This window comes from Cheilinus undulatus, linkage group 4, assembly GCF_018320785.1.
Source record: "Cheilinus undulatus linkage group 4, ASM1832078v1, whole genome shotgun sequence".
Taxonomy (NCBI): Eukaryota; Metazoa; Chordata; class Actinopteri; order Labriformes; family Labridae; genus Cheilinus; species Cheilinus undulatus.
The window spans coordinates 44,479,318-44,493,553 of record NC_054868.1 but is presented as its reverse complement, the minus strand read 5'-3'; the positions used below and the strand labels follow the sequence as shown (position 1 = coordinate 44,493,553).

Genomic DNA, 14,236 nt, shown 5'->3' with positions numbered 1-14,236 from the left:
GAGTTTGTGCAGGCTACAATTATTCTTCTGTGCATTTTCTGACATGTGAACCTAGGTCTCCTGGGAGTAAATCTCTTACCTTGGCCGTGCAACATGTGGCAGCTGCTGGCAAGAAGAAGCAGGAGAAAAAGAGGTGGACACTGGATCCCACTCAGGGTCGACCCTGTCACCATCATCTTCCGCTGGTTGTCCTGTGTAAGTCCCACCGTATGGTCCGAGAAGCCCTCAGAACAGCAATTTCCCTGTTTCATCATGCAGGAGGAGGTTAACCAACAGTGCCCAGGTCCGCTTGTGCTCTCCTCTGCTGCAACTCTCTCTCTCCCTGCCCTGCGCACGAATTAAAAGAAGTGCAAGTGGAGAGAAAGGCACAGTGCCGTGGTAAAGTAGAAATCCCAGTTCCAGGAGTCCTCTGCTGTCCCTGCAGACAGTCTCCCTGCTCTAACTCCCCAGCTCTGGTGTCCAAAACTCAGCAGGCAGCTGGAGAAAGGAGGAAAAGAGGGTGGTGGGTGAGTGTTGCCTCGCCTAAGGAGAGCCTTTGCCCTCACGGAGTAACGGCACCGTAATCTCCCTCTGCTGTGGCGGAGTCCGTGTGTTTCTGCGTCCTGCGATACCTCATTTTCATTTGGATTGATCCGAGCAAGGAATTAATACATTTGAGTGTGTTTTAGACTTATCGGCTTACTCTCTGCTATCGACCTCAAATCCGCGCTTGTTTTGATGTCTTCACCGGGGATTTGTCCCGCAGATCATTTGCCTGTCTAAACAGTGCTCAAATTAACAGAAAAGCAATAGATCACTTAAATTATCCATCCGGGGATCCATGCTCTGAAAAACCAATCCAGTAATTGAGTCTCAAAATACCTCTGGCTTTGCAAACAAACTGGACGGAGTCAGTTCCAGGAGTGCTGATGGAGAAACGTGTCCAGCAGTGTTATAACTGAGGTTTGATACCCTCATTAGCGGCTAACCCCCCGCTCCACAACTCTCCCGGAGAAGGGACTCTCTCCTCGGATACCGGAGAGGCTTACTTGCCGTAGTGCTCCACTTCTCGGGTTACGCGGACAAATGACACAACAGGTTAGAGAAAAACATAAACGAATAAAAAGTTTCTCAGTTATAACAGCTCCCTATTTTATTTGTACACACCTCGGTAAAGAGGAATAAGCACGAGCCAGAAAGTGAGCACGAGCCAGCCGTTACAGACGTTACTCTCACCGCTGCTAATGCGACAATGGAGCTTTTCCCCTTATTTTAGTCAAGTCTTCAACGCTTCTTCGGTATTAGTCCTCATGGGAAAAGAAACAGTCACTTTAACGCCTTTTACCCTGTTCTGTACACACTTGCAGGACTTTCACCTCACAGCTAGCGTCGTTTTAGCCGTTTATGTCCATCCGTCTCGGCGCCCTGTTGAGGCTTGACCCAGTCGATGCGTCTCCCTCAAATGAACACCTGCCACTCTGTTCGTAACTCACTTCGGGGGGAAGAGGGTTCTTGTCTTGTCCTCTTCAAGTTCCCACCGCCTCTTCGGTCGACTATAACAAGAGAATGTCAATATGAACGACTCCTGCCTGACTTTTCCCGCTAATATTCCTATTTAAGGCTCACTCTCTCATTTCATTCTCCCTTTCGATCTATCCCAAACTCAAAAACTAAACTTCCATTCACTATCATCCGTAGCCGCTGATTGGTCGAGCTGAGTGCTCCCGCCGTTCCTATAGGATGTTCCGAACCAGGGGGCGGGAACTACTTCCAACACTGAGAGCGTGGTGGACGGCGCCCCCAAAACTCCCATAAAGTGTATAGAAGTAGTAAATTAATTTTTCCCCTTAAAACAGCCGTCAAGTCAAACATTTATAGTGCTACAGGACTTCATGGTATTAGTTTGATTATTCAGTTCACTTCACAGAGAATTTATGTGGGAAAGTAAAAGGGAGAAAGTTAGAATGGCAGGGCTTAAATGTGAAAAACATAGCCTGGGGATTTTTCACCTTGCTCACTTCAAAGAGAGTTGACAGTATATTATTTTACTAGAGAGGAGCTCTCTGAAGTACCACTGGTGGTCCAGCTACACCCACAACCGCTTGCTTTATCACAAAATAACTGCCTAGAGGAGCAATATCTAAGAACAAGTGATAACCTAGTTTCTTCCACAGTAATGGTCATCAAATGGCACATTAATATTAAAGCCTACAACACAGTGACCTTATCTTTTATTGCTTCAATAAATCCTCAAAGGCAGACTTTCCATCCCTAGTGGCCAAATAGTCTCCCTCCACCGTCAAGCTGTCCCCAGCACATTCTCCTTAAGCCCCTTCACCTTAGCTCATCCATTTATCTTTCCATCAAGGCTCATTTGGCAATTGGCTTTCAACTTTCTGTTTCCAGTGAATAAGCCATGCTGCCGCACGGACTTTCCATGAAAGGGTCCTGCTGTTCAGTGTGCCGTGCCAAGCCACAGAGGTCGCTCTGGATTTCCAATTAAATCACCAAAATCCCATCTTCTCATCCAAAACTGCTACCCAAAAAATAGATTGAAATCCGTAAATAGGGATTATAATAGAAAAAGAGTGGAGAAACTTGAGGAAGCAGGTGTCTATTGTGTGAATCATGCAACATAACATCACCAGCTTTTTTTTACACAGATTTGTGCAACTATTTTAAGTCTTCTTTTCAATCTAAATAAAAAAGACTCGCTTTAAGACCTCCTGTAAACTTAATAGTAAAAGCTTTCAAATCTCTTTCAGCTGAGATGAAACATGCCAACTACACTTAGCAATCCCTTTGTTATACCTGTTCAACTGTTAATTATTATATATCTTGTCAGCCAAGCACATTGCATCAACCAATGTTTTTAAGGAATGTAGACTTTGTCAAGACGATGTGCTGAAGGTTAGCATGTGCCTCAGGATGGACATGCACAAACAAACTCTGTTGTGCATAAAAAACAAGGACACAATGCAATGTATAGTAAAAGTGCTCAATACTGACACAACCACGTGAAGTGCAATAAATACAGTAATATTAAAAGAGATCTATTGTGCTGATCTGTATTTATGGGTGCTTTATGACGCCGTGGAATCTGTGTCTGTGGATGGTGCGAGCGTGGAAGTAGTAGAGCAGTTAACTGCAGACTTAGAATTGTACATGGGATAATGGATTTGCTGTGCAAGACAGTGTGGTGTTCCCGGTGTCTGTGCATGTGGACAAAATTCTGAGTCTTTCAGTCCTTGGTCCTTCCAGTCTTACCATACTCTTGTGAGGCCTGGACGCTGAATGACGGCCAGAGGTGTCGACTGAACTCCTTTGTGACAACTCCTCTTCAGCGCATCTTTGGGTATTGTCATACCATGCGTCTAATGCTGATGTGTTCAGGAGAACAAGGATGGGAAAGGTCAGCTGCCTGATATGGGAACAGCAGCTACACTTTTACAGGCAAGCTTTCCCAGGGCCTGATCAAGCTCACCACATACTAGGTGCCCAGGGCCCGGTGGGCTTTTCCAAACCCTGGGGGCAACCGCGTTTGTTGTGGTGGGGTCAGCTGGGAGGATGGCCTAGAGGATGGCCCTAAAGGGGCCAGAGCAGTACAGGACCAAAGTTGACATGGCATAGTGCCGAACTGGCACATGCTCCCATACTTTGACTACATACAGTACATATAATGTTCTAACAGATGGAAATATTAAACTTTGCCAATTTTAAAAACATAAGATTTCTGCATATTTGTGCTACATTTGTTTTCTTGCTTCTCTGGACAGCTGGGTCTGAGAGTCAGTCCAGCATGACAACACTTTGGACCGACCTTGTGTTAGAGAAGTGAAAATGAGCATGATAGGCCATCTTCAAGGAATACATACTAGCTAAAGCTATAGCTGTTTGCAGCATGCTCCTCTTTAATACAAAATTAATAAAAAAGCTTTAATTGCCACCAAATTGGCATGTAACCTGATAGTAGCTGATCACTAGCTTAAGCTTCATTTGATAACATCCATATAGAATGAAAGCCTAGACATTAATGTGTATGTTAATATACTATATATATATATACGCCAAATTTGTTGAATCCATTTCATTTAGGATGAAAAATACGGCTAAATATATACAAATGACTTGTTTAATGAATACACAATGCATCATATTCTTTCCACTCAGCCAAGAAGCAGTTACTCTCTATAAGCAGACATTCCTCATTTCATCAATAAAAACCCTGATTAACAATCTGCTAACCACCTAAGGGAGATTCTAGAGTAACAATCCTCTCCACCATCATCAATACTTTAAATGAGGAGATAAAGTTTAGTGAGATTGATGTTTATCCCTTCAGAAAAACTCAGAAACTTGTATTCAAACACACAGAATGATGCAACCCTGCACCTCAATTGCAAAAACTATCTATTAAAACCTATCTGTATGACAGCCATATAGGGTCCTCACTATGTTTGTAGTTTACTACACAACACAAAAACTCCCATCAAAGCCCTGCATTTCTTCCCTCTGGGTTTGTAATCCTCACCTACAAGGTGCTTAAACTTGAGCAGCAGCACACCTGGCTGCCCTGTTTTAACCTCTCTGCCTGCACAGTGCTCTTTGCACTTTTCGATCTCCGTCTGCTTGTTCACCCCTCTTCACCAGTCACGAACCTTTAGCTTCTTCCACACCAGACAAGCAGCAGTGTATTGTTCGAGACACTGATGGACTGCTTCTCAACTTTGGATGGACGCCAGTTGCTATGATACCATCAAAATTCAACAATTTTCAGTTTCTTCAGATACAATAGTTATATGTTTGCCTTTACTTTCATTTGTAGCTCTTTTAAACCTATGTTGGTGGCTTGACTTCAAGGTATTTTGCAGACTCTAGCCCTTGATTTCTCTCTCCTCGTCTTTGTCCTGTTCCAAAGAAGACAGGCCTTGGATAATGCAGTAATATTATATGATTGAAAGTAAGCAGCATTTTAAGACATTTCGCTGCAGGGGTACAATATTCTGTTGAACTGACCCGGATCATAAATTGAAAGAAGCCTTTAAATTCATAAAGGAAAATGTTCAGCGTAATAACTTGTCCATATTTTACCCTCTGGTGTATCAGCCTCAATTTTATTTGATAAAACCCCGTAAAAAGTAATGACTTGAATGAAATTCTGAAATTGCTGTTCAGTTATTCATATTAGATCTAAGTGCCCACTGACTACTTATAAAAAATGGGAATATCTCGTCCAAAGCTGATATACCGAGCCATGCTGATGACTGCCTGGGTTACTTTTAGTGTTAATGAATAGGACAACGTTTACTTTATCTTTGATACTGGAGCAAGGTTCACTTTTTTACCATTATCTATGAAAAATAGATAAGGACCTTTTTTGTATCATTATAAAGAACATGTAAATTGCAGAATGTAATAGCTATGGAATAATGGCACCATCTCTGTTAGATTGGTTTCATATAAGGCTTCACTTTCACCTTGCAATTCTGTCTGCTACTGGGTACAATAGCCTGGGAAATGAAGGTTTTATGTCTTCAGTAGGAATGACCATAAATGGAACTACCAGAGAAGGGTGATAAAAATAAGGTCAAAAAAAGAGTGAGGCTTAGACAGGCATTAATTCCAGAGCTATGGGACTTAAGGTTTCAAAACTTCCATTTATCCGGTTGTATTTCCTCTTAACAGTGAAAGTCTGCTTGTTTGCAAGTATTACCATGAGTTTGAGTCTGCCAAATATTATTGCACTAAGTTTCCAGTTGAATTACAGCATGGGAACGCTGAGGTACACCAAGGCAGGCAATGCATAACCAAGCAAAATTGTTCCTGATTCTCCAAGCACCAATTATAAGGTGTACATTTACAATCAGTATCTACTTAACTTTGCATCACAAACAGTACAAAAAACTGAAACCTTGACAAAATGACCTCAACTAAAGTTTCCATAGGAGATGTTGCTTGATCAGTCAGCTAATAAGCCATGATCTTTGCTAATAGGATCCAGAATTGCTAGTTAACAAACTTATATTTTCATTAATGTATGCTTGCCCGTTGGTTAGGTTTTGCGTTTTTTCTGTAATGCATACGTCCACCAAAAGCTCAAGTTAATGGGCCTGCTCCAGTGTCAGTATCATAGACTAAAACTATGACTAAAAATGTTGATCAACTACCTTTTTCCATGAGAAAGATGAGATTGAGGGCCCTGGTACGGCTCAGTTGGTGGGGCGGAAGTCCACATGAAGAGGCTGTAGTCCTAAGCACACTGGGTGTGGGATCGATTCCTGGTCTCTGCACTGTTTAGCGCATGTATTTCCACATTCTTTCTCCCCATAATTCCTGTATCTCCTCAGCTGTCCTGTTGGAATAAAGACAAAAATCCCCAAAATGAAAAAAAATAAAGAAAAAGAAAAAGAGAAAGAAAGATGAGACTGAGACACACTAAAAATAGATATTTAGTGATAGAACTGACTGTAAGAAATTCAAAATCCATGATTTTTTCTCCACTGTGCATCCAAGGTATGTTAGTGTTTTCATCAGTTTACCTTGAATCAATTAAAGCATTGATAGTTAACTAAAATGAGGGGTTTACAATTATTTTAGTTTTTCATATGGCTGATTAAATTAGTTCAAAGACAATAAATGCCTTGACTAACAGTAAAGACCTAAATGTAAGGATTTCTACAGACAAAAACTGGACAGAAAATATTTAGTTTTGTAGCTAAAGCTAGAGTAAACTCTGAAAATGACTAAAATGGGACTTAAACTAAAGTCATTTTACTCTTAAGACTTAGTTTGAAATAGCTGCCAAAATTAACTGTCCTTCCCACCCCCCACCACAATAGAAGAACTGAATCCAGCAGAAGCACCGCAGGTTAACTGCTCCAACCACACAGTTGGAGCAGTGTGTAACCACTGAAGCACAGGCATGTGGATGTTTACCTGTTGTTGCCATCACTGCTAATGGTAGCCACACTCTGTAAGCCAGTTTGACATCATTCACCAACAGAGAAAAGCACACGGTGAAATGCATCACATCTCAGCAGCATATGGCAGTTAATTTCATTGTAGAAGAATGTGATGAATTGCATCAAAACAATTAAAAGTCTACATGCAGTTTGGTTATGGACAGTGTTTAGCTGTGTTAATTACATTTTGGTTCCATTTTGACTGTTTTCTCAGTGTTTTCCTACATTGGACAAGTTGACTGATCTAAATTTGAGTTTTCATTTAAACGGGAAGATTAGTCACCAGGAACATCACTTGTTCCCATAACAGGTTTTTCCAGAGGATTCAATTAATCCTCACAGCTTTCTTCAATTTTCTTTTTTGGAGCTGAGAAAGTGAAATGTTGGACTACATTCAGCACTACCAGCTGCTGTGACCGAGTTCAATTCTGAGCTAATCGAACAACACCTTATCAGGTTCCCTATGCTGAAAATAAAAGGAGCATTTAGCACTGTAGAAGTCAGTAGAATACATTTATACTCATAACATCCCCAAGGTCAAGTTTCCTTCACTTATAAATGGCTCTGCTGGTGGAATTCACGCTGTATGTAGAGAGAATTTCTGCAACAATGAACTACATATAAACCAGAGAAAAGATGCAGGTTCTTTGTAAATATTGGTATGCAATCCCAAACACTACGCAGCAAAAACATAGACATTCTGCATCTGAGGCTTTTGTTTGTCCCGTCACAGCAAAAGAGACATGTCACTTAAAAGATGTCAGTTCTAATTAAATACCATACTTTTATTCATGAATTCCCCACAGTAGTTTGTGTAATTTGAAAACAGCATATTCCATAACAACTTCTGATTTGCAACAGAAGCACTAAATGGGCAAATGCTAACACAAGCAAATACTGGTGTTACAGTTTAAAGTGTGACCGTGTTTACTGGTGACTCTCAGCTGAATAAGATATTAATGTAGAGACAACAATACTCAATGCACTGATTGCAGGATCAAATCCCAGTCCTGGCACTGTTCTGTGCATCTCCTCCCCCACTCTCTAACCATATTTCCCATTTCTGCTCCGCTGTTCTATCAGAATTAAGGCAGAAATCACCACCAAGAAAACAATATCAAAAATATTTGATGAGCATAATTTGACATTTTAACAAAAACCTAAACATTTAGCTGCACTTCAGACCTTTAACAATAGAAAACATTTTGCACATCATAAAACAAAAATTCAACAGAGAAGACCCAGGGTTGCTTCATCAGAAAAGAATGGGCCAACATTCCTCTCCTAAAACTCTGGTCTCCTCAATTTCCTGCTCTCTGTTTTTATTTACATTTCAAACAGTTTCAACTTTTGTTGGAATTGGGATTGTACCTATATTAAAGTCCCTGAAAACATCCAGGACTAAAGACTAGTGAAATTTGGATTAAAATACACCTTCAGCGAGTAAGATGTTTGTTTCTGCACCTGGTTCAAGTGAAAAATAGACAAGCACTCCAGAAATTAGCCTGCTCCTTGACCTTATGGTGACCTATGGCCAGAGCACAGCTGACTGGCTCTGTGCCAGAGTAGAGACAGAAGTCTGTTTTCTGTCACAAATCTCTCTGTTGAGATGCTTTCAATGACCTGTAGGCTGATAGATTGGGCAGATTAACCTCACAATGAACAAAAACACAGCATTTAACTGGCTGTAATATTTCAATGTAGGCAGTCACATCAGCTAACAACAGACTTATCAAGATGAGCTGCACAGTGATTTTATATTGCTGAGGCATTAGTGAGGCAGAGTAATTCCCCATAGAGTCCCGTGACATTAATTTGGGGCTCCAAATTAAACCTAGCAACAAAAGTGCTGAAGACTTTCTAATAGTCTAAATCCAAAATTCAGTCAAACATAGATCTCAGTGTTTTCATATGTTTGCAGCAGCCTTAATCCAGTATATCTAGTGATTTTAGAACTTATTTTGGATTTCACTTTACAGAAACTTAATACACCTAGACATAACTGTTGACTAAAACGCATAGAGGCCAACTAGTGCTGCTTTCACTGTCCACTTTAATGGCTGGTTTCACAGTAGTAACGTGTCTGCAGAAGGTCAGAAAACATCAGTTTGTTATCCACCATCATCAACTAGAACTCATGGGAGTATACAAATGAAGTCAATTCTAAATAAATGAAGCAAATGCTAATAAATCTCAGATTCCATCAAACAAATTATGTACAGAAGCCTGTAATCATTGCGTCAAACTCTCATTTTGCAGCACATTATTTAGTTCCTTCTGTAATGTAGCCAGTTTTTAACTGGCATTCCATTCTGTCATATTCCCTTCTGTGTGCCTACATACAAACACATGCATACAGAATATTTGTACACTGTTGGGTATTTCATTCAGACTGACTGAACTCTCACAGGTTCTCATTCTGCAGCCAATTTAGCTTCCAATTACCTGTGAATCCAGTACAATTACCCCTGTATTTTCTGCCCTGCATCCATCTATTGCTTGCTATCAACACAGCATCCTATTATGGCTTCTCACTGGGGGACAGAGACACAAAAAGACACATATAATTAAAAACACACATTTGTGCACCCCGTACTCACCATGTTAGTCCACCTCTGATTGATACCTACACTGGCATGAGCATGAATTTCTACTTTATTGCAATCAATCTAGGAATATTGCTACATTCATTCTGTTTTATTGCCCAACATGCACACACAGACCCCCCCCCCCCCCCAACCCACACACACACACACACACACCCACACACAATCACTTCAACAGACTCAAACCCCAGTGATGTGATGACCTCTGCAGGGGGGCTCTAAGATTGGTCTGAATGATGACACCAATCTCTGTTATTCTCTCATAGGCAAACATTACGATTGTCCCCTGTCTCCTTAACACCTGTTTGACCAGGCTAATGCCTTCAGTCCCTGCAATCAACATGGACAAGCGTGCACACACACTCGGGCTGAAACTTGCACGCATCTACAAGCCCATGCAGAGCTAATGAGCTGCTTCCTGCTGCTCGAGCTGTCACTGTGGTGGAGGGAGATAATGTCAATATTAACTGACCTGTCATAGCAGTGGAGTGCTGGGAGGATGCACACAATAGGAGAGAGAGTGGTTGCAGACGGAGGTTTTTTAGCAAAGCAATGGGACATTGACTAACAACACCAATTGCTTATTCCTTTTGCTTTTTGAATTTCAGTTCCCATCAACACAATAGATGTTTTTTTTTCCCTTTTCACCAACATGTAATCGCCGTAGGCTGCTGGACATGAATCAAGCTTAGACACAGCATGTGTGCCACACCTAGCCTGAGAGAAAAGCCTCCGTCAATACCACATATATTCTCTGTTGGGTGTAGAAACATAAATGCGCCAGTGTGATGGCCTTTGTGTTCAGGCTTTGCATGTTGCAATAATGTTATGTCAAGGCTGTGTGGAGGCTTAAGATGCTCAACCATTGTGAAATGAGCTCTGTGGGAGTTCAGTCATCCATTCATGCTTGCATTACTCATTTTTTCCTTCTCTTCTCGGTGAGAAATATACCGTAAAATCCAGTGTCTGAGGCACACTTTTAATACATATTTTTTCATCTAAAAAGTTGTCTGCACCCAATTGGTGGAGTGACCAGTAAAGTAATAGAAAATGTTGAGACATGTACTGTTGTGGCCACAGGTGCAGCAACCCAAATGCAGAAAATTTTTCATCCACTGCAGTTTTCCCTTATGTCTTTCAAATGGTTTAATTTCAAACAATCATGCCACTTGAAGTAAGCTAACTTCATGGACTACAAGTTACAAAAACTGAAGGGTGCTCTTAGACCCAGAAAGGGCTCGTCCACAGAGTTCAGTACATCATTCTTCCTATGTTGAGGTTGACCACAGGTAGGGCTTCTCTAACTGGGTGGGTAATTTCATTCATGGTGCAAAAGTGTCTAATGCCCAAAGGTAGTCTGGGAAATAATGCAGATGAGGGGATGATATCAGATAAATTGAGAACAACAACAAAAATACTTCAAGTGATTGAGTATGTTTTATATAAAATTTGTGTCTAAGAGGAAATAAAGAGAAGAACTTTCTGGGGCCTAACCAAACAGGGGGCCCATGGAGGACAGGAAAATCATGGTCCATTGTAAAGTTAATCTGTGATTACCCTATTTTATAATTAATCTGAATACTAACCACTCTTATCAAAAAACTACAATAAGTTCTATTTATTACTGTAGAACAATCTATCCTTTTAAAAGTTACACATACTCACATACACCCCATCCCCTTATTTTTTTTCCTTGCTAATGTTACCATCGTCAATGGGCACACTGACTAAACCATTTGGGAAATAATGAAAGCCATGATAAGTTGACAAACGTCAGTGTCCCAGAAAATTAAGTAGAAGACACTGAAATAGTTTAAAGGGAAAAAATGATGAAATATTGCAAAAAGAAAAAAAGGAAAAATTTGGTAAAATGGGTTAAAAGTGGCAAAAAAAATTGTGTTTTTTTTTTTTTCGAAAAGTTGTTACAGAGTAGCAAAAATGGGTAAAAAGGGGGGAAAATGGGATAAAGAGGCAAAAATGGTAGACAAAATGGTGAAAAGCAGTTAAAAAGTGCCAAAAATTGATTAAAGAGGAAAAAATATGGCAAAAAAATGGGTTAAAAGGAGAATATTGGATAAAAGCTACAAATGAGTTAAGAATGGCAAAAAGAGCAGAAATGACAAAAAATGGTGAAAAGCAGTTAAAAAGTGCCAAAAATTGGTTAAAGTGGAAGAAATGTGGAAAAAATGGGTTAAAAGGCGGGGAAATAGGATGAAAGTGGGGTAAAATTGCCAGAGGAGGTCTTGATGTCATAAAAAGGTAAGAAAGGGGCAAAAATAATTTAAAAGGGGCAAAAATGTGGCAAAAATTGGGGAAAGTGATAAAAAGGGGTTTAATCTTGGCACAAAAAAAAATTTGAACATCAGAACACAATAAAAGGTTCACAAACTTATCAGTTCCAAATAAAGCAACTGTCAGCCAGGACACCAGCCCAAATGTTACAGATCCAACACAAATACATCTGGCATCATCAATAAACTAGAAAAGCACTCAGACTGCGCAGACCTCCGCCATTAGCCCTATGTCCCAATAGTAAAGAATCCTTTAAAAAATTCCTGGATCCAGACGGTGAGCCTGATCACTCCCAAAATCTACGCAGTTCTACCTTATGCCATTTCTGACATTTCCTGAAAATTTCATCAAAATCAGTCCATAACTTTTTTAGTTATGTTGCTAGCAAACTAACAAACAAACAAACAGACCCTGCTGATCACATAACCTCCTTGGCGGAGGTAATTACTACTAGGGAGGTTTTTCTCTGGGTATTTAAGGGGCCCACCCAATTCTGTGGGCAGACCTGGTTCTATTAACTCAAAAAAGAGCTGAAATAGCTGTTCTGGATTTTTAGTTTGGCATAATTTATTCTTCTTTTTAACAGACTTTTACTGTATGGTCTGACAGTGCTCATATCAATGTTTAAAACAGTTCAACCAATGGCAGATATCAGAGCAGATTTTTTTTTTATCACTTCTCTTAGTGTACCACTCCTACAATGACATTTTTAACATTTAAACATAAAAACAGATCAGAATCACGTCGTCGGCCCAATCAGCTGTTAGGTGTGCTTAATTACCAACATTAAATTGACATAACACAATGGATTAGCATTTGCTACCGACATGCCCACATTATTTGCCAATTACAGATGTCAGTAGGGCCAAAACTAGTCAATACAGATGTTTAACCAACATATCTGCGCGTCTCTATATTACTATCTCACTTTTCTGTTTTTCTGTCATGGAACATAAACATGACATTTCAGAGAAATGTCTGATGCCACAGCTCCACAAGATCTTTTTGCCTTCAGGGATCTTTGGTAGTCATGTGACAAAAAGCTATGAATCACAAGTGATCTCTTTACTCTGCTGGGATACATAGTGGCACAGACCAGGCTAGAGGCACCACTTTTTAACAGCTTTTCTCCTGTATATGGTCATACTGCTGCATTTTAAAGAAAATGGGGGATACTGTCCAGTTAATACACCTTGTGGAGTGTTGTCTGATTGAAAAAAATCCTCAATTAAAGACAAGAGGTGACCAGTGGAGGTGGGCAGTGTGGCTCTAGACATACTAGTCACAGGTTTGGGTCTGTGCCTTATAACTATCAGTGTTAGTATTGGCTGACAGCTCAACTGACATTCCTGTGCTTCACATTGTGAAAACAGATGGTTCTCAAAGAGCTACACAGCTGCACAGAAAGTTGAAATTGCAGACTTTAGCAAACACACTGGAAATCACCATGCAGGAGACAATGTAAGACATTTTTTTCTGTGTGTTAAATAGCAGTGCAACTCATACTCCAGATTTTATGGTACTTAAAAGAAAGGAAACTCTCTAAGCTATCAAACTGGATGAATATGAGCAGACGATTCTATTTTAAACACATATGAAATGGCTTGACTAAGCCTCTCTTTGTGTGAATTTGTCATGCGGCTGCGTAGTTTATTGTTTAGTTTCAAAGTAGCCCAGGGTGATGCTGCATTCTTGCATTTCACATGGTAACTTGATCCCGACAAAACCAGTGGCTCCACCTGTTATCCAAGCTTCTCCTGGGGCTAAAAGACAGGCAGAGGGTGCTCTGAGAAGAAAGAGCAGGGATGAGGGTGAGCTGAGGGTAGCAGGAAGCCTTTCATGTGAATAAAAGGGAGGGAGTCAAAAAAAATAAAGAGGGAATTGTAAGGACTTAGGTCGCACCTGTAGTGGACTCAAAGAGAGAGGGAGGGATGTGGGGATTGGTGTAACACTATTGGGAGAAAAGGGAGGAATCAGCGTGGAGAGGGATAATTTTTTAGGGAATCAAGCAGGTAGACAGGGGTGTGAAAATCATAGCCTGGGCTCTTTCATGGAAGGATAGTGAAGAAAAGTTGGTATGAAAAGCCGAGGAAGTGAGGCCATTGAAGTTGAGAAATATAGCCAATGATTTTGGGGTCACTGTCGGGCACAGGCAGAGAGAAATACTAAACGAAAGCCTCATGCTGTGCGCTGGTGGATGAGCCTGAGTGTCTCTGATTTTTTTGTTTGTTTTACTTTCTTTGTGTGTAGTGCTTGATCTCTTAGCTCCTGCCGTGTGTCATCCCCACAGCAACAAAGCACACAGTGGATCTGGAGCTCCGCCTCACCTCACGCTGCCCATCTCCTCATGAGTCCATCCAGACTGTGGGGCACATGGACTGGTTGCAGAGAGGCGTA

General features: G+C 40.7%; 1 protein-coding gene across 2 annotated transcripts in view; it reads right to left on the bottom strand.

Moving 5' to 3' along the window:
* Positions 1 to 1,544, bottom strand: part of sdk1a (sidekick cell adhesion molecule 1a) — a 399,871-nt gene extending 398,327 nt beyond the window's left edge. Inside the window, exons 1-2 of one of the 2 annotated variants that reach the window (XM_041785552.1) lie at positions 1,473 to 1,544; positions 80 to 477 (exon numbers count right to left, since the gene is read on the bottom strand). In XM_041785552.1, the coding sequence (XP_041641486.1) occupies positions 80 to 254 (175 nt within the window). In that variant the 5' untranslated portion in view covers positions 255 to 477; positions 1,473 to 1,544. Of the gene's footprint in view, positions 1 to 79 lie in introns of both variants that reach the window. The other variant, XM_041785551.1, reaches the window with a different exon arrangement.
* Positions 1,545 to 14,236: the final 12,692 nt, after the last annotated feature.